Source organism: Pseudorca crassidens, chromosome 16 (genome assembly GCF_039906515.1).
Source record: "Pseudorca crassidens isolate mPseCra1 chromosome 16, mPseCra1.hap1, whole genome shotgun sequence".
In the NCBI taxonomy this organism is placed as follows: domain Eukaryota; kingdom Metazoa; phylum Chordata; class Mammalia; order Artiodactyla; family Delphinidae; genus Pseudorca; species Pseudorca crassidens.
This window is the reverse complement of record NC_090311.1, coordinates 15,158,453-15,184,703: the sequence shown is the minus strand read 5'-3', so window position 1 is coordinate 15,184,703 and position 26,251 is coordinate 15,158,453. Positions and strand designations below refer to the sequence as shown.

Here is a 26,251-nt window from a genome sequence, read left to right as displayed (position 1 = left end):
ATATCAATTAAGGCCAACTGTTCTATTGTGTCATTTAGGGTCTCTGTTGCCTTATTGATTTTCTGTCTGGAAGATCTGTCCATTAATATCAGTGGGGTGTTAAAAATCTCCTACCATCTTTATTTTTCTCTTACTTTCTGACTTTATGTCTCTTAGTATTTGTTTTATGTACTTAGGTGCTTGTATATTGGGTGCATATATATATTAATGAGTATGATGTCCTCTTCTTGTATTGATCCCTTTGTCATTATATAGTGTCCTTCTTTGTCTTTATGGACTTTCTTTTAAAGTATTTCTTGTCTGATGTGAGCATTGCTATCTCCACTTTCTTGTTGTTTCCATTTGCATGAAATATTTTTTTCCATCCCTTCACTTTCAATCAATATGTGTCTATATGCCGTAAAGTGAGTCTCTTGTAGGCAGCATATTGTAGGTTCTTGTTTTTTAATCCAATCTGCCATTCTGTGTCTGTTGATTGGAGTATTTATTCCATTGACATTTCAGCTAATTATTGATAAATATGTATTTATTGCCATTTTAAACCTTGTTTTCTAGTTGATTTTATAGTACTTCTGTGTTCATTTCTTCTTTATATTTTTCTATTTGTGATTTGATGGTTTCCTTTTGTATTATGTTGTTTCTTTTTCTTTTTTGTGAATCTACTATATGTTTTTAATTTGTGATTATTCTGGTTTTGAAGTATGTTAACCCATAACTACATCTGTTTGCTTTAGACATAGTCATGTAAGTTCAAACACATTCTAAAAAATCTATAGTTTTGTACTCCCCTCCCCCACATTTTGTGATTTTTGACGTTCTATCTTACATCTTCGTGTTTATCCTTTTGCTGTTAATTGTAGTTATAATCACTTCTAAAAATTTTTTTGATTGTTTTTAAATTTATGTACTGGCTTATTTAAGTGATCAATCCTGTTATATTTTTGTCTTTCCTATTGTGATTTTCCCTTTCCTATAGATTCTTGCTTCTTTTCTATTTAGAGAAGAGCTTTCAATATTTCTTTTAGGTTATGTTTAGTATTGCTATATTCTTCTTGTTTTTGCTTGTCTGGGAAACTCTTTATCTCTTCTTTTATTCTAAATGATAAGCTTGCTGGGTAGAGTATCCTAGGTTGCTGGATTTTCCCTTGCAGGAAGTTCAGTTAGGTGGCAGCTGTCAGCACTGGTCTGTCTGCACAGATAGCTAGGAAGCCAGCAGGTGCATGCTCTTTCTGAGCAGAGTCCAGGCTCCTCCCAGCTTGCAGAGGGGCTTTTCAGGGCAAGGACCTGCCCATGTGTACCCTCCCTCCTTCGCAGATTCCTCCCACAGGCCTTGGATCTGTCCTGATGCCTTTTTTTTTTTCTGTCCTACCAAGTTACTTGGGGATCTTCCTTACAGCTTTGGTGGTATAAGAGATCTTCTGCCAATTTCCAGTTAGTTTTCTGTGAAAACCGTTCCACCTGTAGATGTATTTTTGATGTGTTTGTAGGTGAGCTCCACTTTGTCATCTTGATCCACCTACAAGCTTAATATCTCTTAAATTCACTTGTACTTTCCATCTCTTTGTTTGCTAAGTGAGATTCAGATATTTTTCCTTTTTTATGGTTTTTAAAAATTTGGGGCTTTTTTTTTTTTTTTTTTTGGTGGCACACGGGCCTCTCACTGTTGTGGCCTCTCCCATTGCGGAGCACAGGCTCCGGACGTGCAGGCTCAGCGGCCATGGCTCATGGGCCCAGCCGCTCCGCAGCATGTGGGATCTTCCTGGACCAGGGCACGAACCCGTGTCCCCTGCATCAGCAGGCGGACTCTCAACCACTGCGCCACCAGGGAAGCCCAAATTTGGGGCTTTTTATCTATTCAGAATGAATTTTTTTGAGAACCCTCCACTGTAAAGATTGTAACTTCATTTTTTGAAGGGTAAATTTAAAATGATTAACTATTTGAACACAGGTATGAATTGCATTTTTACCACTGCTGAACTAAATGATGATAACTGCTGCTGGTGGGATTGTCAGCTAGGCATGCACAGGTGACTTCTTCAGTCCTGCTTTGGCATCTCTTGTTTTTGATCTTTTGCTTCTTTTGTTTTCTTGATTGTTATAGAGGCTTATTTTCTACTTCTGCAGTTTGTTCCTTGAGCAGTTAGTCTAGTCTGCTGGATATTTCATTTCCATAGGTCTTTTCTTTCACTGTTATGTCTGTTGTCACATTTGCCTTCCCCGTGGCTATATATATAGCTCATTTGAACTGATGATGTCTAATAGCAGTTATTTTTTTCTTCCATAGCTTTTAAAATTACATGCCCTATATATCCTTGTAAGGAAGAGGGGCATTTTACTTTGCCTCAAGGAGCCCTTGTGTTTTTTGGAAATAGTATTTACCTGGCAGTGACCCACTCCTTATGGAAAACAAACTTCTTCTCTATTAACGTTTAATTCTTTTCCATGTTTTAAACCAACAAACATTGAAAGAAACTACTGTAAATAGGCTTTCAGTAATGTAGTAGTAGGTTGTGCGGGAGGGGAAGTATTCTACAGTCCTGTGATTAGGTCTCATTCTTTTGGTGAGCCTGTGCCCCATACTGTTCTGTGAACTTCACTTCACTAGTGGTACTCAGTCTTTTTTTCCACTCTTAGGTGGTACAGCATGGCTGGAGGGAGCTGGAGTTGTATATTTCTCTTCCCCCCACATGAAAGACTAGAGCAGGTTAGAGTTGGTTATTTCCCTTTAGCCAGGTCAGTTAGGCTCTGGTAAAACCCCAGTAGTTTAGGCTCTGTTAAATTGTTTCTCCAGGCCTTGGTAAGAAAAACAGGGCTCTGGCATATCTCAAAATTGTTCCTTTTCCCCTCCCATGCTGGAATCACAAAGGGGTTTTTCTTTGATATTCACTGCGAGGACCTGTTAGAATTAATCTTTCAAAGAGCCAAAGATAAATAAATAAAATAAAATAAAAATAATTGCTCTAATTACTTATAGCTCATACATAGTCTTCAGACTAGCCATAACTTACTCAAAATAGCACAGCCTACAAAAGCTTTCCTATATTATTGTTTTCCGTAAGAAAAGAAAAAACATTAGAGTCTCAGATTTTTAGTCTCCGTTACAAACTAAAGAATGAATATTCTGTTAATTTTTCAGCAATGCATGTTGCTCTCCACTCTTTTTTTTTTTTTTTTTCTGTACGCGGGCCTCTTGCTGTTGTGGCCTCTCCCGTTGCGGAGCACAGGCTCCGGACGCGCAGGCTCAGCGGCCATGGCTCACGGGCCCAGCCGCTCCGCGGCATGTGGGACCAGGGCACAAACCCGCAACCCCTGCATCGGCAGGCGGACTCTCAATCACTGCGCCACCAGGGAAGCCCAACTCTCCACTCTTGAGTAATAACTAAACCAACATTTCCTTTTGTAATAGTTTCATACCTAAAATAAAACATAAGAGAATAGAACGTTGCTCTGAAGATGACATTTTGTAATTCATTATTAAAGCCTAAAGTCTAATAGATAAAGACACCATTAATAGTTTGTCATTCAGTCAGTGTAAGAAAGGCAGGATTCTTTCATCTAAGATTTACCCAGTTGTTTGAAAAGCAATAACAGGTATGTTGTGTTTGAAAATAGTTTAGGTTTAATTGTACATTATGCTTCTTCAAGACATTTGATTGGTTATCTTTCCTTAAAAAGGTAATCCTAAAATAAATTTTATTTTCCTAGGAGATATCTATAGACTATAAATATAAAGCCTAGATTTACTTCGGGTGCGACCTAGTAAAGATTTACTTCAATTCATCATATGATAGTAAATTAGAATGTCAAGATAGCATACCTAATTTGATATTTTACATTGTTCCCCATTGATTTCATAGCAACCCAATATAGTTTTGAAGACAATTAGAATAATCTAGTCAGTGATACTGTGGGCTAGCTACAATCGCAGATAAAAGAGAAATATTTCACAGCAAAAAGTCTAGGGAGGAGTATGGTAATATATAAAATGTTCAGTTATCTAAGGGTATTTTAAATGAAGTGCCGTTTAACACCATTTACTGCTTAAAAAATTTCAAAAAGAAGTATGTTCATGTCACTGAATTAGTTATCTACAGGGTTAACATTGACTTGTGTTCAGTGATGCAAAGAATATTCTTCCTTTTAAATTTATTATTAAGGAAATATAGGAGATGGTACTCATTCTTCACTTTCTTACATCCAGTCTGTGAAATGCTCAGCACTGAAAAAATTCATAACAACAAATTATACTGCAATTGATGAATTCTTTAAACCAGTATTGTATTATCCCTGCACAGCCTACTATATTGAGTTCCTGATGTTCACTGAGAAGCTTGCACTATTCTTATTCGCAGCTTTCTGAGGAACATTTCTGTTTCCAGTAACATTAAAACACTGAGTGGCAGTTAAGTTATTACCACGACAAAAATGAAATTGAGACCGCCAGAAGTCTACCGTTTTTTTTTTCCTCTGAGGTTTTTCTAGCATGCCATGAGAAGGCATCATTCATGGTACTTTGTACCTATGCACTATCTTATATGGATAAATAAGTCCCAAGACAAAGTGTACCTTTGCTAGCAAAACATCAGTGAAACTAATTTTAAAAAGTCTCAGCCTGATATAAGGTACTATGATTGTGAATTAAAAATCTGAAACATCACATAGCAGCTATTATGACTATTATGGCAGACTGTATATATTCATCCTTGGAAAAGACATCACAGTATTCGCAGGCTTAGTTGAGGCTCATAGTCTATACATCAGTTAAGCAAAAAAAGGTTGAGCTTCAGTGAGTGATTCTTGAGGTGGTATTCTGCAGCCCTGAAAGTCAGAGAGAGCCTGTCCTCCTGGTTGCCTGCTGAGGCAGAGTATCCAGTTTCCATATTCCCATTCAGTTTGGCTCTTTGAGTGAGGTTGCTGTTAAACATCCCATGGCCGGCAAATGCTAGTATCTTGGACCCTTGGGAAGACCATTGTCCCTGAGAGGCAGTCCAGCTGGGTTCAGCTATCCCAGGGAGTGGGTAAGCATGACTTACACTGGACATTCACAGGAAGATGCAGATTTTTTCCTTGAAGGCCCTCCCTAGGCACAAGAAGAACAACTAACATTGCTCTATATCACAGACAATGTTGTCTGTAGGCCCCAGGATCAGTTCCCGAAAGGTCTTAATACTGGCAAAGTTCTCAGGAGTGTTTAAAATGCTGACTTCGTTTTTCTCCCTGTCATGGTACCACACCTTTATTCACCCTCAAGTCAGTCCATTCATCTCCTCTTTGTTCATAATGTATGTTTTATTTGCTTTTGAAGTAATTACTGTCTCTTATTATTATACTGTCTCTAAATTATTACATTATTACATTATTACATAATGTAATTATGTAATATGTAAAATTACATAATGTAATTACATAATGTAATATGTAAAATGTATGTATGTAATGTAATATGTAATGTAATATGTAAAATTACATAATGTAATTTTATTACATAAAATGTTTACATTAACTATAGATGACTTTTTACTGTTTTTCAGATCATATTTATTTTTCCATTAGCTTGCAATTCTATTTGAATATAAAGTCGTATAACATACTTGTTAATGATGTTCCTGCCATGCAGCTCAAAATTGTTCTGGATTGAGAACCTGTGGACAATGTTTGGAGCAGCCTGGTTGTGGCTGGTGCAACGATCCTAGTAATACAGGAAGAGGACACTGCATTGAAGGGTCTTCCCGGGGACCAATGAAGCTTGTTGGAATGCAAAATAATGAGATGGTTCTTGACACCAGTGTTTGTCCTAAAGAGAAGAACTATGAGTGGTCCTTTATCCAGTGTCCAGGTAATAAAAATGTGATGAAAGCAATTTTAGCTTCTGCACAAGGACACCAAGAATTACTTTCCTTTCTTATAATAAAGATTTAGAAAAAAAAACAATGAAAATAAGACTCAAATTTAAAGGATTAAAAAAATTCTTTCCTATATCCATGTTTGTTTTATAGGTGGTATTACGTTTGGAATCATTAAACAGGCTGACCAGATGCATGGTACATAATTGTTAGATTTGGTTTCATGTGAACTGTTAAAAGGAAAAAGAATATTGGTTTCATACCAAATTTCTTTACTGTAGTGTAGTCTTTTATTGTTTATAATATTATACTATCTTAGAATTCAAAGGCAGCTCAGAGGATCCAGTCAGGCTAAGTATGGGAATATTTTGTATAATATCCATGATAGAGTTATTTGACCCTTGGTATTTGGTACCATTCAATTTTGAAGGTCAGTAAAGTTTTTAGAGTTTTTAAAATAGGGAGTCTGTTCTTATATGGAATAAAATCAACCTTCTTGAAAAATTAATTTATTCAGTATATTTTTATTGAGTGCCTACTATGTGCAAAGAGTGTTTTACGTGCTAGAGACATAACAATGAACAAAAGTAGACTAAAATCACTGCATTAATTGAGCCTGTATTCGAGTTGAAATTAATAAAATTAATTACACACACATATATATGTATATGAAGTTAGGTGGTGATAAGTGCTATTAAATAAAGCAAGGAAGGGGGATAAAGCTTGCAATTTAAAAGACTGGTAAGAGAAGATCTCACTTAGAAGTAATGGTTAATAAACACCTCAAGTAGATGAGGGAGTGAATCATGCTGCTGTCTGGGGAAAGAGTGTTCCAGAAGACACAAAGACTTGGGTGAGATAGTTTATTTACGAGATGAACCTAGGAAGCACAATTGAGGGAACAGAGAGTTTCAAAGTCGGGAGAAAAACCAATAATATGTACATTATTAGGCTGACTACTATACTGGGAAATTTGAGCTCAGACACACTAGGGACCTATGAAGAACTATGCAGAATGCTACTCAGAGTTAACCCTCAGGGATTGGGGGTGGGGGTGGGGAATTTACCCACTAACTCTCTTCCATTGATGGTTGAGTGATGCCTCTGGGGGTATTGTACTTCTGAGCTGTGCCAGCATGTCTGATTAATAGCTTATCATGATACCAGTGAACATTCTGAGGCAAAAAAGTGGGGAGATACTGCAGAACTTGCTTTAGGTGCGGCGCTGACAGTGTGTTGCCCTGAAACATAAACTTTGGAATATATGAAAACCAAGAAGAGGGACAAACTATTGATTCATACAACATGGCTGAATCTTAAATACCTTTTACTTAGTGAAAGAAGCCAGACCAAAAGGCTACATATTGCGCTATGGAGATGGAAAAGAGATCAGTTATTTGCCAGAAGTAGTAAAGGTAGGGATTGCCTTCAAGGGGACCTCATAATGGAATTTTTTGTGTCGTGGAACTCTTCTTGATGACACTGTGGTGGTTCATAATGACTCTATGCATTTGTCAAACCATACTGTATACCACAAAGAAAGAACTTTCCTGACGGCAAATTAAAAAAAAAGTCAACCAGCATGTCAGGGGATCCCATAAGGGAATGCAAACTGTGAGAAATAAATTTAACTGTATTACAAATGCCATAACCTCATCAAAATAATGAGCTGACCTAAGTAACCTTGGAAAACAGCGTTTTGGCTGGATACTGTAAAACTAAAGAAAAAAACCTACATAAACATTATATTCTGATTGGTAAATTTGTTTCTCACATAGTACAGATTAACAATTCTAACAATACTTTATATGTTTAGTAGGTTTGGACAAATATATAAATTAATTGTGTTTAATGTGAGCCAGGTTTCCCACCGTCACAGAAAGACATAGACATAGAGAATGGACTTGAGGACACGGGGTGGGAGGGGGAAGTTGGGGCAAAGTGAGAGTAGCATTGACATATATACACTACCGAATGTGAAATAGTTAGCTAGTGGGAAACAGCAGCATAGCACAGGGAGATCAGCTCCGTGCTTTGTGATGACCCATAAGGAGGATGCGAGGGAGGCTCAAGAGGGAGGGGATATGGGGATGTGTGTATGCATATGGCTGATTCACTTTGTTGTACAACAGAAGCTAACACAGTGTTGTGAAGCAATTATACTCCAATGAAGGTCTATTAAAAAAACATGCGAAGAGTAAAGACTATAAAGAACCCTGTGGGGAATTCCCTGGCGGTCCAGTGGTTAGGACTCCGAGCTTCCACTGCAGGGGCCACAGATTCGATCCCTGGTTGGGGAACTAAGATGCCACATGCCGTGCGGCATGGCCAAAAAAAAAAAAAAAAAAGAAAAGAAAAAAGAATCCTGGTATTGGTTTAGAGTATAAGCATGAATTCAAGTTTATTTTAATATTTAATATATATACGCAGAGGTATATATACATATATTTTCTAGCTCAGTTCTCCAAGAGGGCCTGGAAGCCATGATGCCCCACTAGCAATGAGCACATTCAGTGCCCACAATCCTGGTTTCTAAATACCATTTTCCAATGAAAGGAACCAGGGCTCTCTGGAGTAATGGCTGGTTCTAGGGCTGGGGCAGGGAGAACACAAGGTGAACCTGAAGTATTGTTTAATGCCAGAAAGTAAGAAAGTGCTCAAAACAAAATAAAGGAGGATGGGAGCATGTCAAAGGGACACAGCCAACCAGAAAGAGTTCTTAATCGGTCAATCTGGGCAAAAAATAATGATTGTGTTGGATTGTAACCCAAAGAACAGAATACATATCCATGTGATTTAAGTGACTGAATAGATAATAAATGGGTGAGAATGGATAAATATTCCTTACAGAAAATTCCAAATAATAAATGTAGAATGAATGAGGGAAATAAAAAATTGCTGTTAGAACCCCACAGTAATAAGTGCCGTAAGAATAGTCTTCTTAAGAATGTACAAGTTAGTGGGTGAAACTTTAAGGAGAAAAAATATATTTGTGTAGCTTCCAAATATCTTCCTCAAAAATATTTATTAATTACTGTGGTGGTTTGAACGTATGTCCACAAGTACCTTGACACTCATTCCCCTAGGAAGTGGAGCTTAATTTCTCTCCCCTTGAGTGTGAGTTGGACATGGTGACTCCTAGTGAATAGAGTGTAGATGTGGAAAAACTGTAACTTTACAGTGGAGGATGTAAGGCGACATCACCATAAACAAGTGATCAAGGTTAACAACACCAGTAATAAGTCATGTTAATATCACATACCCCCTGATATGATGTGGTGAGAAGGGCACCTCACTTCTGTGGTATTCTTTCCCCAAATCTATAACCTGGTTTAGTCATCAGAAAACATCAGACAAAACGACATTGAAGGACATTTTACAAAATACCTGACCAGCCCTCTAGAAAAGAATCTGCTTCCAAGCTCATTCACATGTTGGCACAATTCAGTGCCTTGCAATTGTAGGGCTGAGGTGACTGTTTTCTAGTTGGCTGTCAGCCAGTGACCACTTCGGCTCTGAAAGAATGCTCACGTTCTCTCCCTCATCCCCCTTCCGTCTCCAGAACTCGCATTGTAGAGTCTCGACAACTGAAATGAGATCACTTACACTTTGAATCTCCTTCAAGTAGAGACTAATGTCTTTGAAGGGATCATCTGACTGAGTCCATCCAGGATGATGTCCCTTTCTCAAAGCCAACTGTGCCATGTAACAACCTAATCATCAGAATGACTATCCCATCATATGTTCAGGTCCCTACCACACTCAGGAGGAGGTCATTAGTGTTTGATTAAATACCTGAGGTACTATAACCCAGCTTCATCAACACATAAGACTAACCATCATACCATACAGTTTACCCATTTATAGTGTATAACTCAGTGGTTTTTAGTATATTCAGAGTTATACAACCATCACTACAGTCAGTTTAAAAACACTTTTATCATCTTTCAAAGAAACCTTGTACTTATTAGCAGTCATGGCCTGTTTAACCACCCCCCACCCTGGTCAGCTATGGATTTACACATCCTGAACATTCCATCTAAATTGAGTCATATAATTGTAGTCTTGTTTTACTGGCTTCTTTCACACCACAGTGTTTTCAAGGTTTATCCATGTTGTGGCATATAGCAGTGCTTCATTTCTTTTTATTACCAAATAATATTCCATTGTATGACTATACTACATTTTGTTTATTCATTCATCATTTGATGAACATTTGAGTGTTTCTAATTTTTCGTTTTTAAAATAATGCATCTATGAATATTCATGTACAAGTTTATGTGTGGACATGTTTTCATTACCTTGGAAATGGAATACCTAGGTCATATAGTAACCATGTTTAACCTTTTGAGGAACTGCCTGACTGTTTCAAAGCTGCTGTGTTATTTTACATTTCCACCAGCAGTGCATGAGGGTTACAGTTACTCTACATCCTTGCCAACATTGCTTATTTCACATCGTTTTTTTTTTTAATAGATCTTTATTGGAGTATAATTGCTTCACAATACTGTGTTAGTTTCTGTTGCACAACAAAGTGAATCAGCCATATGCATACACACATCCCCATATCCCCTCCCTCTTGAGCCTCCCTCCCACCCTCCTTATGGGTCCTCACAAAGCACGGAGCTGATCTCCCTGTGCTATGCGGCTGCTTCCCACTAGCTAACTATTTTACTTTCGGTTGTGTATATATGTCGATGCTACTCTCACTTTGCCCCAGCTTCCCGCTCCCACTGCATGTCCTCAAGTCCATTCTCTGTGTCTACATCTTTATTCCTGCCCTGCAACTAGGTTCATCAGCACCATTGTTTGTTTGTTTTTAGATTCCATATATATGCGTTAGCATACTGTATTTATTTTTTTCTTTCTGATTTACTTCACTCTCTGTGACAGACTCAAGGTCCATCCACCTCACTACAAGTAACTCAATTTTGTTTCTTTTTATCGCTTAGTAATATTCCATTCACATCGTTTTGATTGTAGTCATCCTTGTGGGTGTGAAGTAGTATCTCATTGTGGTTTTGATTTGCAGTCATTTGGTGGCTAATGATGTTGAACATCTTTTCATGTGTTTATTAGCTATTAGTATTTCTTCTTTTGAGAAATGTCTATTGGATTCTTTGCACATTGTTTAATTGGGGTATTTGTCTTTTTATTATTGAACTGTGAGTGTTCTTTATATATTCTGAATATATCCCTTACTAAAGATTGATTTGCAATTATTTTCACCCATTCTGTGGGTTGTCTTTCACTTTCTTGATAGTGCCCTTTGAAGCACAAAAGTTTTTTTTTTTTAAATAAATTTATTTATTTATTTTTGGCTGTGTTGGGTCTTCATTGCTGTGCGCGGGCTCTCTCTAGTTGCGTCGAGCAGGGGCTACTCTTCGTTGCAGTGCGCAGGCTTCTCATTGCGGTGGCTTCTCTTGTTGTGGAGCATGGGGTCTAGGCGTGCGGGCTTCAGTAGTTGTGGCATGCGGGCTCAGTAGTTGTGGCTCGCAGACTCTAGAGTGCAGGCTCACTAGTTGTGGCACATGGGCTTAGTTGCTCTGCAGCATGTGGGATCTTCCTGGACTAGGGATTGAACCCGTGTCCCCTGCACTGGCAGGTGGATTCTTAACCACTGTGCCATCAGGGAAGTCCCCACCAAAGTTTTAAATTTTCATGTTTTATCTATTTTTTCTATTCTTTCTTGTGCTGTTGGTTTCATGCCTGTGAAATCATGTATAATAAAAGATCCCAAAGGTTTTCACCTATGTTTTCTCTTCAGGCTTTAGTAGTTTTAGCTCTTACGTTTAGGTCTTTGATCTGTTTTGAGTTAATTTTTGTGTGTGGTGTGAGATAGGGATCCAGCTTAATTCTTTTGTTCATGTCTATAAGCACCATTTGTTGAAAAGACGGTTTTTTCCTTATTAAATTTACTTTAAATTTTGTATATATTTTTTCATCTTAGAAATTGAATTTTAGTCATTTTTATATTTTCCATTTCTCTCCTTCTTATGTTGATATTTTACTCTGTATTCTCGAGTATATGGAGCATACTTTTAATAGCTGTTTTAAAAATCCTTCTCTACTCATCCCAATTGGTATGCCATTTCTTTCTCTGTTTCTATTGGCGTGTGTGTATATATATATATATATATATTTTTTTTTAACTGATTATGAATCAGAATTTCCAGGTTGGTTATTTTTGGTGGTATTATCCTGGACATTGTGATTTTTTTTCTAGCTTATTCAGTTTTGTTCTATTTCTTTAAGTGTGTTGGACTTTATTCTGGCATTCAGTTGTGTTACTTCAAAAATTGTTTTTAATATTTGTCATGGCCTGTACATAGCAGCCCTAAGTTCAGTGCTAATTTATTTCCACTACTAAGACAGTGCCTTTCTGTGTTCTGCATACAGTGCTCTTTGTATTAAGAGGTCTCTCCACGTTGACTCTTGGGAGTATAAGCTATTCTAGTCCTACGTGAGTTCCTGACATTGTTTTACTTACTTTTTTCTGATGGTTCTTTCTCCAGCTTCATAGAGTTTCACACTGTGTTCAATTTATTATTTAACCAAAGATTCAAGGGGACCTGTCTATAGATTGCTGTGTGCAACTCTCTCTTCTCTAGTATTTTGCCCCACAAAGCCTAACCACCATGGCCTCCCTGAACTTTGCTCTTTGTTTCCTCAACTAAATGAGGGTTTGGGTTTTCCTCCCTGGGCTTTATCCTCAAATCTGCCTCCAGATAGCAAGCCAGGGCAGTCATATTTTGTCGTCTTTTTCTCAGGGATGCCATTCCTGAACTGCCTGTTATACTTGAAAGTAGTTGTTTCATATATTTTGTTCAGTTTTCCTATGTTTACACTAGAGGTCAGTTCTCACAGCAGTTAAACCTTCATGGGCAGAAGTGGAAATCTTCTGTCTATGTGTTTTTATTTACAGTGAATCTCTTGTAAGCAGCATTAATGTCTTGTTTTTTATTGTTGTTGTTGATGTGTTTTTAAAATCTATTCTGATAATCTCTGTCTTTTATCAAATTGTTTAGTCAATTTAGATTTAATATAATATTGGTAATATTGAATTTAGTCCTACCATCATGGTATCAATTTTAAAATTTCCTTTATTTTTTTCTCTGTTGTTTGTTCCTCCTTTTGCCTTTTTTTAGATTAATTGAGTGTTTTTAAAGTCCACTTTTATCACTTTTATTGGAATTTTAGCTATACCTCTTTTGTGTTTTTTTTAGTGACTGCTGTAGTGATTGTAATAGTCATCTTTATCTTATCACAGTCTACCTTGAATCAATATTATACTACTTCATGTATAAGGTAAGAATATTACAAAAGTGTAATTCCATTTGCTCTTTTCCTGTCCTTTGTGTGATTACTGCCATATATTTTACTTCTATATATGTTATTAACCACACATCACATTATTTTTTTTACTTTAAAAAGACAATTTTCTTATAAAAAATCATAATAATAAAAAAATCTTTCTATTTACCCATGTATTGACCATTTTCTGTGATCTTCATTTTTCCCTATTGATCTGAATTTCCTTTGCTATAACATTTCTTTAGCTTGATGAACTTTATGTAACATTTTAAAGTAGTGTGTTTCTCAGTTGGGCTATAAATTAGCTTTTATACATCTGAAAAAATTTTTATTGTGTATGTGTGTGTCCTCATATTTGAAGGATATTTTTACTGGTAATAGCATTCTAAGTTGACAGATATATTTTTTCAATAATTTGAAGATGTAATTTCCTTTTCCTCTGGCTTCTACTTTCTCTTCAGAATTCCTCTGTCAGTTTTATTGTTTCTCCTTTGAAAGTAATATGTCTTTTTCTTCCCTCTGACCTTTTAAAATATATTTTTTCCTTAGTTTTTGGATGTCAGCAATTTTAGTGTGATGTACTTAAGTATCATCTTTCTTTTTTTAATTGTGACATGTGTTTTTCATCATGTTTGTAAAATTTTCTGCCATTATCTCTTCAAATATTGCATCTGTCCCATTGTGTCACTCTAGTCTGTATTTCTAAAAGTTTGATTCACTTATGTTAGGCTTTTTCACCATGTTCCTAAGTTTTCTTATTGTCTTGTCTGTATTTTATATCCTTGCACCTCCTCTGATCTATATTTTGATTCATTAATCCTTCCTTTAGATGTTTCTAGTTTTCTCTTAAACCTATTTTTTAATTAGTCATTGTTATTTAACATAGCACGCGAGGTTCACTGTATTAAAACAGTTTTACACATGATTCTGCATCATCTATTTTGCTGAATTCTGCTAGGCAGTTCTTCTACCAGTCTCTCCTGATTTTTCTCTTGTGGCTCCATTTATCTGGCAGCTTGACTGGTTTTGGATGATCTCAGAATTCTTTACTCACACGTCTGGTGGTTTGAGCTGATTGCTTGATCTAGGGGTCCTCAGGCTGCAAATGATTGTTCTCTGCTGTATTTGGCCTATCATCCTCTGGTGGTGTAGACTGGGATGCTGTACATATATGTTTAGAATAGAATTCGAAGAAGGAGAGAGCAGAGTATATATGGCTGTTGAGGCGTAGGCTCAAAATTTCCATACCATTACTTCTGAATTCCACTGTTCTGAAACAGTCTTCATGCCAATGCATGTTCAAATGGTGCGAAAAAATTGTACTTTTTTGATGAGAGCAAGGATAAAGTAATATTATGAATTTTGTACATACAGAGATGTGAAGAATTTGTGTAAATTATTTTTCAGCTCATCTAATTAGTTCTAACTACTTTGTTTATTGATGTATAACTCGTATGACATAAAATCCTTCATTTTAAAGTGTACAGTTCAGTGGTTTCTAGTATAGTCAGTAGGTGTGCAACTATTACCATCATATAATTCCAGAACACTTTAATTACCCCAAGACAAAATTCCATACCCTTTAACAGTCACTACCTGTACATCCTTCCCTCTAACACCTGAAAACCACTAGTCTACTTTCTTTCTCTGTGTATTTGTCTATTCTGGACATTTCATTTAAATGCAGTCATATAATGTGTCTTTTAGTGTCTGACTTCTTTTACTTAGCATACGTTTTTAAGGTTCATCCATATTGTAGCATATATCAGTCCTTTACTTCTTTTTATGGCTGAATAATATTAAATGGCATACCACATATTCACACTCATCAGTTGATGGGTCTTCAGCTTATTTCCACTCTTTTGCTATTATGAATAGTGCTGCTATGAACATTTGTATATGTTTTTGTGTAAACATGTTTTAATTTCTCTTTGGTATGTATCTAGGAGTTGATTTTTTAGTCATATGATAAATGTATATTTAACCTTTTAAGGAATTGCTAGACTTCTTCCAGAGCTACTGTACTATTTTACATTTCTACCAGCAGTGTATTCTAATTACTCTCCTCACCAATATGGGTTAATAAATCATTTTCTTTATTATCCTCCTAGTTGATGTGAAGTGGTAGCTCTCTGTGGTTTTGTTTTGCATTTCCCTTATGACTTATGGTGTTCTTTTCATGTGCTTATTAGCTACTCATATACTTTCTATGGAAAATGTCTATTCAAATCATTTGCCCACTTTTTTTGTTTTTTGTTTTTTGTTTTTTGTTTTTTTGCGGTACATGGGCCTCTCACTGTTGTGGCCTCTCCCGTTGCGGAGCACAGGCTCTGGACATGCAGGCTCAGCGGCCATGGCTCACGGGCCTAGCCGCTCCGCGGCATGTGGGATCTTCCCGGACTGGGGCACAAACCCGTGTCCCCTGCATCGGCAGGCGGACTCTCAACCACTGCGCCACCAGGGAAGCCCCATTTACCCACTTTTAAATTGAGGTTTTTTTTTTAAATGGTAGAATTGTAAGAGTTATTTATGTGTTCTGAGTATGAGATCCTTATCTGACATATGATTCTCAAATATTTTCCACTGTTCTGTGTGTTGTCTCTTCACTTTCTTGACGGTGTCATTTGAGGCACAGGATTTTTTTTTTTTTGCTGTACACGGGCCTCTCACTGTTGTGGCCTCTCCCGTTGCGGAGCACAGGCTCCGGACGCGCAGGCTCAGCGGCTATGGCTCACGGGCCCAGCTGCTCCGCGGCATGTGGGATCTTCCCGGACCGGGGCACGAACCCGTGTCCACTGCATCGGCAGGTGGACTCTCAACCACTGCGCCACCAGGGAAGCCCAAGGCACAGCATTTTTTTGATAATGTCCAGTATATCTTTTTTTTCTGTTAGTTGCTTAAGCTTTAGGTGTCATATATAAGAAACTGTCGCCTAATCCAAAGTCATGAGGATTTACATCTATATATTCTTTGAACATTTTTGTAATTTTAGCTCTTACCTTTAGGTTTTTGATCCTTTTTTAGTTAATTTTTATATATGGTGTGAAGTATGGGTCCAGACTTATCCTTCTGCATGTGAATATCAAGCTATCCTGGCACCATTTGTTGAAAAGACTATTTCCCCAGTTAAACTTCTTGACACCCTTGTTGAATATCAATTGACCATAGATGTATGGTATTATTTCTAGACGTAATTCTATTCTATGGTCTATATGTCTGTCCTTATGACAATGGCACATGGTTTGATTACTGTAACTTTGAAGTAGGTTTTGAAATTGGGAATTGTCAGTACTCCAACTCTGTTTTTCTTTATCAAGATTGTTTTGCCTAATCTGAGCCCTCTGTTTCTAAACATGAATTTTAGGATCTGCTTGTCTATTCCTATAAAAAAAGTCTTTTGGAATTTGATGGCATTGAATTTGCAGATCAGTTGGGATGAATTTCTATCTTAATATTAAGTCTTCCCATCCATGAATACAGATGCCTTTTCATTAATTCCTTTTAATAATGTTTTGTAGTTTTCAATGTACAAATCTTGCATTTCTTTGGTTAAATGTATTGTTAAATGTTTTATTCTTTCTGATGCTATTGTATTTGGTATTGTTTTCTTAAGTTCACTCTCAAACTTTTCAGTTTGGAAGTGTATAAAAATACAATAAAACAGATTTTTCTACAATTGATCTGTAGCATTGTTGAAGACAATTATTAGATTAAATAATGTTTTTGGATTTCTTAGTTTTCTGTATGGAAGATTATGTCATCTGAAAGTAAAGTTAGTTTTCTTCTTTTTCAATCTGGTTGCCTTTCATTTTTTTTTCTTGCTTAATTGCCCTGTCCAGAACCTCCAGTACAGTACTGAATAGAAGTGACAAGTAAGGACAGTTTTGTCTTGTTCCTGACCTTAAAAAGAAAACTTACAGTCTTTTACCATTAAATATGATGTTATCTATGAAGTTTTTATATATGCCCTTTATCAGGTTAAGATAATTCCCTGCTATTCTAGTTCGTTGAGTATTTTCCATCTATTGAGATGATGTTGTGATCCACCCCCACCCCACTTTATTTCTCTAATAGTATGTTGTATTGATTGATTTTCATATATTTAAATAATCTTGCATTCCTGGGGTAAATGCAACTTAGTCATGATGTATAATCCTTTTATATTCTAGTGGATTCAGTTTGCTAGTATTTTGTTGAGAAGTTTTGCAGTTACAATCATAAGAGGTATTGGTCTGGCATCATCTTTTCTTGTGATAAGTTTGTCTTGTCTTTGTATTAGGTTAATACTGGCCTCATAGAATGAGTTAGGAAGTCTTACCTTTGCTTCTGTGTTTTGGAAATATTTGTGAATAATTGTTAATTCTCCTTAACTGTTTGGTAGAATTCATGAATTAAGCCAGTTGATCTTGGGCTATACTTTTCTGGCACTTTGTTGATTACTAACTCAATCTTTTTATTGTTAAAGCCTGTGCCTATTTTCTGTTTCTCCTCTAGTAAGTCTTGGTAGTTAGTATCTTTCTAAGAATCTCCCCTATCATCTAGGTTATCTAATTTATTGGCATCCAGTTGTTCATAGTATTTTCCTATAGTCCTTTTCCCCAGTCTTTGTCAGTCGTATGTCTCATCTTCCATTCCTGATTTTAATAATTTGTATCTTCGTATATTTCTTTGTTAGCCTAGCTAAAGCTTTGTTGATTTTGTTGCGCATTACAAAGAACAGTTTGTATTTGGCTTTATTGATTTTCTTTATTGTTTTCCTACTCTGCATTTTATTTATTTTCACTCTAATCTTCATTATTTCCTTTCTTCTGCTTGCTTTGAGTTTAGTTTTCTATTAATTTTTTACTTTATTAAGGTACAAAGTTGGTTGATATGAGACCTTTTCTCTTTTTTAATGTAGGCTTTTACAGCCATAATTTCTTTTTCTGAGCAGTGTTTTGCTGCATCCTGTAAGTTTTGGTATATTATGCTTTATTTTAATATACCTGAAAGTAATTTTTAATTTTCCTATGATTTGTTTTTTGATCCATTGGTTATTTAGGAATGTGTTGCTTAATTTCCACAATTTGTGATTTTCCCAAATTTTCTGTTACTGATTTCTAATTTTATTCAATTGTGGTTAGAGAACATACTTTATATGACTTCAGTCCTTTTACATTTATTGAGGTTTGTTTTATGACCTAGTATATGGTCTATCCTGAAGAGTTTTTTATGTGCACTTAAGAAGAATGTATATTCTGCTGCTGTTATGTGGATTTTTCTGTTTATGTCTGTTTGGTCCAGTTGGTTTATAGTGTTGTCCAAGTCTTCTAATCCCTTGCAAATCATCTGCCTAGTTGTTTGATTCATTATTGAAAGTGAGGTACTGACGTCTCCAACTATTTCTGTTGAGTTCTTTATTTCTGTTTTAATTTCTGTCGGTGTTTGCTTCATGTAGTTTGAGGCTCTGTTAGATGCATGTATGTTTACAATTTTTATATCTTATCGATGGATTGTCCTTTTTATCATTATAAAATATCCCTCTTCATCTTCAGTAACATTTTAAAAGTCTGATATTTCTATAGCCATTCCATCTTTCTTGTGGTTGCTGTTTGTATGCTATATCTTTTTTCATCCATTCACTTTCAATCTCTTTGTGTATATAGGTGTGTCTCCTATGAAGGGTACATAGTTAGATCTTTGTCTTTTATCTGGTCTGTCTTTTCTGCCTTTTGATTAAATCATTTGATCTATTCATATTTAATGTTATTTTTGATGCAGTTGGATTTATGTGAGTTATTTTATTTTTTCCCCTGTATATCATGAATTTTCTGTTCTTCCACTCTTCATTTGTTTATTTTTTTGCAGTAAGTGAATATTTTCTATTATAACATTTTAATTTTTAATGATTTTTCATTATATTTTATGAGTTATTTTCTTTCTTTTTTAAAATAAATTTATTTATATTTTGGCTGCATTGGGTCTTCATTGCTGTGTGTGGGCTTTCTCTAGTTGCGGCAAGCGGGGGCTACTCTTTGTTGTGGTGTGCGGGCTTCTCATTATGGTGGCTTCTCTTGTTGCAGAGCATGGGCTCTAGGTGCGTGGGCTTCAGTAGTTGTGGCACTCGGGCTCAGTAGTGGTGGCTCACAGGTTGTAGAGCGCAGACTCAGTAGTTGTGGTGCATGGGCTTAGTTGCTCCGTGGCATGTGGGATCTTCCCGGCCAGGGCTCAAACCCGTGTCCCCTGCATTGGCAGGCGGATTCTTAACCACTGTGCCACCAGGGAAGTCCATGAGTTATTTTCTTAGTGGTTACTCCAGGGTTTACCATATATAGCTTATCTTATTAAAATATGCTTCAGATTTATACTAACTTAATTCCAGTGAGATGAAATAATGTTACTCATATAGGTCTAGTCTCTTTCTTCCCTTTTTGTGGTATTGTTATATGTATTACATCTGTATGTGTTGCAAACCCAGCAGTCCATTTTTATAGTTATTATTTATATAGTTTTATGTCTTTTAAAGAATCTGAGGAAAGAAAGGAGGATAGTATGTACTTATAGCTTTTGTTATATTAATCTTTGTATTAACCATGTTTGGTTTTCTTTGTTTCTGTGGATCTTTGTTTACCATCTAGTAATACCATGTCGTATACTTGGCCCGATATAGATTTTCTCCGATACACTTCCTCTGTGGTGTTATTGGGGAATACATTATGTTTTATGTTTTATAGGCCCAACAATACCATTATTTATAACATTTAAAATACAATCTTTAAAAATCTTGTAAAAGAAGAAAGGAGACAAAAGGTGTATATTTACTGTCTTTTATAATGACAGTTCTGTTATTGGTGCTCTTTGTTATATTTTGTGGAGTTAAATTACTATCTGGTGTCACATGCTTTCTTCTTGAAGAGCTTCCTTTAGTATTTCTTGTAAGGCACATCTGCTAACAGTGAATTCTCTCAATTTTTGTTTATCTGTGAATGTTTCACTTTAATTTTTGAAGAGCAGTCTCGATGGATAGAAAATTTTTCATTGACAGTTTTATTTTCAGGAGTTTGAATATATTATCCCACTGGCTACTGACCCCCATTTTTCCTGATTAAAAGCCGGTTATTAGTCTTATTGGGATTTTTTTAGGTGAGGAGTCATATTTTCTCTTGCTGCTTTCAAGATTTCCTACTTGTTTTTGGCTTTTATCACTTTTATTATAATGTATTTATTGATCTCTTCATGTTTATTGTACTTAAATTTTGTTAAGCTTCTTGGATGTGTAGATTAACATTTTTATCAAATTTGGGGATTTTTCAGGAGTTATTTCTTCAAATAAATTTTAGCCTTCTTTCTTCTCTCCTATCTTTCCAACACTCCCATTACACATAGGTTGGTGTACTTAATGGTGTCCTGCATTTAGCTGAGGCTCTGTTTATTTTTCTTCATTCTGTTGTCTCTCTGTACTTCAGCTTCCATGGTCTCTACTGATCTTTCTTCAAATTTGCTAATTCTTCTGCCAGTTCAAATTTACTGTTGAATCTCTAGTGTATTTTTCATTTCAGTTTTTTTAAATGCTTTTATTTTTTTTCTGTTAGTATGTGTAGAATTTTATCCACCCCCACCCCCCGGCTATTTTTTGGCTGCACTGTGCAGCGTGAGGGATCTTGGTTTCCCGACCAGGGATCAAATCCATGCACCCTGCAGTGGAAGTGTGGAGTCTTAACCACTGAACCGCCAGGGAGGTCCCTCATTTCAGTTATTTTACTGTTCTACTTTATAATTTCCATTCGTTCTTTTTTATAATTTCTGTGTTTTTATTGATGCTCTCTTTTTGTTGAGACATTGTCATCATATGTAACTTTAGTTCTTTAAGCATAATTTTCTCATTTTTTCTGCCTTTAATTATTTTAAATATTTTTATTGTTTTCTAATTGTCCTTTTACTCCAATTCTTGGGTTGTCAATTCTCATTTTTATTATCTCTCTTTTGCCTGACTCTTCTTCATGATGCTTTGTGATTTTTCATTTTGAGGTTTAATTCAGTAAGTGTTGTTGTTGTTGTTTTCATTGTCTTTTATTTCGGTATCAAAGGCTTGCAAACGAAGGTGTGATGGCCAAACCTGGTTGACTACCTATTTTTGTAAATAAAGTTTTATTGGATTATAGCTGTTATCAATTGTTTGTGTATTGTGTATGGTTACTTTTGTACTGCAGTGGCAGCAGTGGTAGTTGTGAAGAGATTTTATGGTCTGCAAAGCCTAAAATACTTACTGTCTTGCAGTTTACAGAATCAAGTTTTTCCAGCTTCTGTTCTGTGTGACCTGAGTTGAAGAAGTATTTCAAGGGTCCATTTATGTCTGCTTTTGCATGAGGCTTTTCTTTTTTACAGAATAGGTTTTAACACTATTGTTTGATGTTGGGGTTTCTCTACTATATGGGAAGTGTGAATTTCAACCCAACCCATATGATCAGTATAGGCTTTAAGTTCTCACAAGTGACTTTTGTCTTTCATACATTCTTACCCACGTTAAGGTTCCTTTCTGCTTCTTTGGGCTTGTGATGTATTTTAGTACCTTTTTCACAGATAGGGGCTACAATTGAAGGCTTTAAGCATTTTAAATATGGTTCAGTTTAGCTCTCTATTTTGAGTATGCCAGAGATTATATCTCCTGGCCCTGCTGGGTTTTGACCCATACCTATTAGCTGTTGTTAGTCTATCCCCATGTATAGTAAAGTTCTGTCACTAGCTCACACTTCTCTTTCACATTCTTGTTTTGAATCCCTGTTTTATTTTTAGCAATGATAATTCCCTTTTCTTCTAAAGGGCTCTGTTTTGAAAAAAAGTTTTGGGTAAATTTTAGCCTTGATTTTCTGTGTATATATTTTTTTGAATTTTGTTGAGAATGCCAAACAGATACTTTTCAATGTTTTACATCTGTTTTAGAGAGCACATATTTTTCAAAATGATGTACTTTATTTGCATATGAAGTGCTGTGTTTTTCATTATGTTTTATTTTCATCTTTTTCTGTTTGTGTGTACATAGATGAGAAGCCATCTGGGCTGGTTTTTAAATTTAAACAAAACAGTGTGGATGACTTCTGTTTAGTTTCATTCATGTTCCAGAACCAGGTTGTTACTAGAACCTTTCAAGTTACAGTGTATCCTGGAAGAACTATTAGATACAAGCTTACATTACCTGTTGATCCAACCCCCTGATGGCAGTGGAGAATAAAACATCATCATAGGCTTTATAGTATATCCTTTTCCTGTGTTTGATACAGCCATTATTACATCTGGGTCGTGCTTTCTATAACATACCTTATCCTTTGCCATTGCTGCCATACTAGTTATAAGCGGCAACGATGACTGTCCTTTTCTTGCTGGAAATTTTGCCAGCAGTTAGGTCTACATTATACCAGCTTTCTGTATGGTATATTCATTACTTGGAACATTAGACTTTCCTGTATCTCATTGTAGCAGCTGATATGCTTCTTGGTTGCACCATGGCCCAGAACTGCCTAGAACTTGTCGCTTTCAGGAAAGTTACAGTTGAGTGGCATTATGCCAGGAGTCCTCTTTTAATTCCCAGAGGTATAGTAGGTTACTATTTTCTAGTTTTACTTACTAGTTGTCATCATACCCCAATTCTTGTTGTTGCTGGCAAGTTTTTTTATTATTACACTGGTAATCTATGAGGAGGATATTAGATGAGATTGGTAAATTTAGTCATTTTATTCAGAAGTTAAGATATTTGTTTTTCTGATGAAAAAGTATAGCCAGGGTTTCATAAAAATGCTTATAGTAACCCATCTCTTATTTTGACTTTTTCAGATAATGCTTTACATGTAGTGAGCACTCAATAAATTTAGTTTTTACTTGAGTGAATTAATTAGTGGTTTTACATAAAATTTTTGATGAAAAAATAACTTAAAATTTTAAGCACAATGTTAAAAAATTAAAGTTCTTGTCATTATTTTTCCTTATTATAAAAGTAATATGAATTTATTGTAGAAAACTGATGATGCATAAAAATCTTACTAAACTAAGATAACCATCATTAACTTTTCCATGGGCATATTAATACATTTAAAAACAAAATTGTGTTCATTCTAAATATCTTGTTTGAATCCTTATTTCACTCAATTTATTATGAATATTTTTCTTGTTATTAAATTTTCTCTTAGCTGTTTCATAATGTAATATAAAATTTGAAAACTATATTGTAATTTTCTCAGTTTCATAAAGAGGAAGATTACTCAACATTTTTCCATGATGACTGCATGTCATTTCTATACTATGTTGCAATAGTTATGCCTCTGAAAATTTCTGTAAGATATAGGTATTTGTTTTTTACTTTTTTTTTTTCTTTACTCTTTGATGTTAACTCATATGACCTTGTGCTAGTCTCTTGGGATTTCCCTCTTACTTTCAAATTTTCTGTGTATAATAGGTATGAGATTTAATGTCTGGTCTTTGATTCATACATCCTGATTGTGCATTTGTTTCTGCCGTTCTTTAAATGTGTGACTTTGGGTAGTTGCTTAATCCAGGTCTCCTGATCTTAGAAAGAACCCTAAAAATAGTACCTTCCACACAAAATTCTTGTGAGGCTTAAATTATATAATTCATGTATGCCACTTGGTTCACTATCTAGCCATGGGGTAGTATTTACAATAGTTTAAAAACTGATACAAAATGTAAACTGACCAAGCAGAATATAGATGCCAGCCACAAACAACTGCAATCGACTAAACATTAGCTTTCTTGACTTGAGCGAGAGAGAGCTCAATTAAATGCTATCTGAGTTGTAATAATGATGAAAATGATTATGAAAGTGACAATGATTATGATGTTTCCACAAGACGTTACCAAACTAAGTCAGTATTAATGCCCCCAATAGACACTAAACATGAGCTTTTATATAGGAACTTTATCTCTCATCTGAAAATTTTAAATTCTATTGTAATATTAATATGAAAACATATTAGACCTCATATTAAGAAGACATAAAAAAATCTTATGCTTTAAATCTGTTTGTTTAGTTCACATTCGAATAGAATTTTAATTAGGCCTTGAAGGTTTTCTTGCCCAAAGAAGATAAACATTCATACAAAGTAATTTAAAAGTGCTGTGTTTGCTAATTTTAAACTAATGTATTTTCTTGAAGTAAGGACTTATTACCACACAATTTTCTATATTGATCCTTTTTTATTACATGTAAATATAATTAAGATGCATTTTAGCATTCTTTGTCAAAGGTCTTTTATTTATTCCTGTTAATAGACATAATTGTCACATGAATCTTTAAGGAATATGTTAAAAGATATTTCCCCCTTAGCTATAACTTTTATGTTTCATTTAAATTTCTAACCCCTACATTTTACAGGTCATATGCAAAATTTCAATACAGAATTTATTGTATATAATGTCCTATATTAGTATTTTGAGACACACATTAATAAAAAACTTGGGAAATGCCCGTTGGACTCTGCTGCCATTCAGATTTGTAAAATAAATTCTTTGTCCTGATGGCAGTTATACTTGATACTGTTATGTAGATATTAAAATTTTTTTTTTTTTACTATTTTCCTTAGCTTGCCAGTGTAATGGACATAGCACTTGCATCAATAATAACGTGTGCGAACAGTGTAAAAATCTTACCACAGGAAAGCAGTGTCAAGACTGCATGCCTGGTTATTATGGAGATCCAACCAACGGAGGACAGTGTACAGGTAATTATTTTTTCTTTCACTTCAGTGTATTTTTACTAAGGAAAAGAAAATTAAGAAAGATATGCCTCTTGTGGAAAATATATTTTATTAAAGAAGTTGTTTTCCATTAAGTCTCAATATTTTTGGAAGGTAATATATATTTATTAGGGACTATGAACTATAAAAATTCTGTGATATACTTGCTTTAAGAAAATCTTACTTTTCTTATTTCAAAATGAATACATGATTACTATAGGAAATTTAGCAAATGCAGATAAATTAAAAATTACCTGTAATCTTACTATTCTAAAATAATCACTGCTGATAATTTTTTTTTTAATAATAGTAAGTTATCATTTTACATTTTACTTTAGGAATAAGAAATAAAGGTTTTGTGTATGCCTTACATCACGTAAGTTTTTTTGTTTTTTTGTTTTTGACAGGGTGATAATATAACGTAAGGTTTAAGAGAATGAGTTTAGAATCAGTCCTTCGCTGAAATTCCAACTCTGCCACTGTTTAAATGTATGGCTTTAGTTAATTCACTTAGCATCTCAGTGCTTCATCTTTCTCATATGTAGAAGGAAGATGATAATACTTCATTGGATTATTGTAAAGATCAAATGTGATCCTATGTAATAGAGTCACATATAATAGGAATTGAAGCACGTTAAAAGAGCATTATAAGAGCCTAACTATTATCATATCATTTTTCGATCGTGAAACCCTTCTTTTCTCTATTTCCTCCTCTGTCCTGCTGCTTCTTTCTCCTACTTTTTAAAAAATAAAATTTGGTTTTTCTTTAAAAAATTTCCTTAAAATTTGTTTTTTTCAGTAATCCTTCTTCATTTCTAGGTTAGTCCTTGTTCCTTAAATCTTTAATCTACTTTTTCTAAATGGAATAGCCTGTAGAGCACTCACAGAAAAGCCTCAGTTGTTGGCTGTGATAAGATGAGAAATCTTCAGAGAGAGAGTTGGGCCTGGGCCTTTAGATAAAACTTTTTAACACTACCTGCATATTAAAGCCACTGGAGAGCTTTTAAAAAATACGGATGTCTGGGTCAATCCATAAATAATTAAATCAGTCTCTTTGTTTATCGTAAGGTGATTCTTGGTTCTTCTCAAAGTCTTCCCAAATGATTCTAATATACACTCAGGGTTGAGAAACACAGAATGATGAGCTGTGCCTTAGAGTCAACAAAACTGCTCTGGTAATAGCAGGTTTGGTGCTGATTGAAATTGTGTGATATGGAAAGCTCTGCCCTGATTGAGGCTGTAATACAGAAATTGTTTGACGCTTGCATTTTCTGTGTTCTAGGCACTGTACTCATAGCTTATATTCATTATCTCATTTCAGCTGTACAACAACTGTATGGGAGAAGTCACAATTATCTCCATTTTACATAC

At 35.2% G+C, this 26,251-nt stretch overlaps 1 protein-coding gene across 2 annotated transcripts in view; it reads left to right on the top strand.

The window, feature by feature from the left end:
- The window catches only part of ATRNL1 (attractin like 1), a 682,506-nt gene that overhangs the window by 160,276 nt on the left and 495,979 nt on the right, over window positions 1–26,251 (top strand). For both annotated transcript variants that reach the window (XM_067709302.1, XM_067709301.1), the window contains exons 18-19: window positions 5,618–5,836; window positions 24,728–24,865. In XM_067709302.1, coding sequence (XP_067565403.1) covers window positions 5,618–5,836; window positions 24,728–24,865 — 357 coding nt within the window. The remainder of the gene's footprint in view (window positions 1–5,617; window positions 5,837–24,727; window positions 24,866–26,251) is intronic.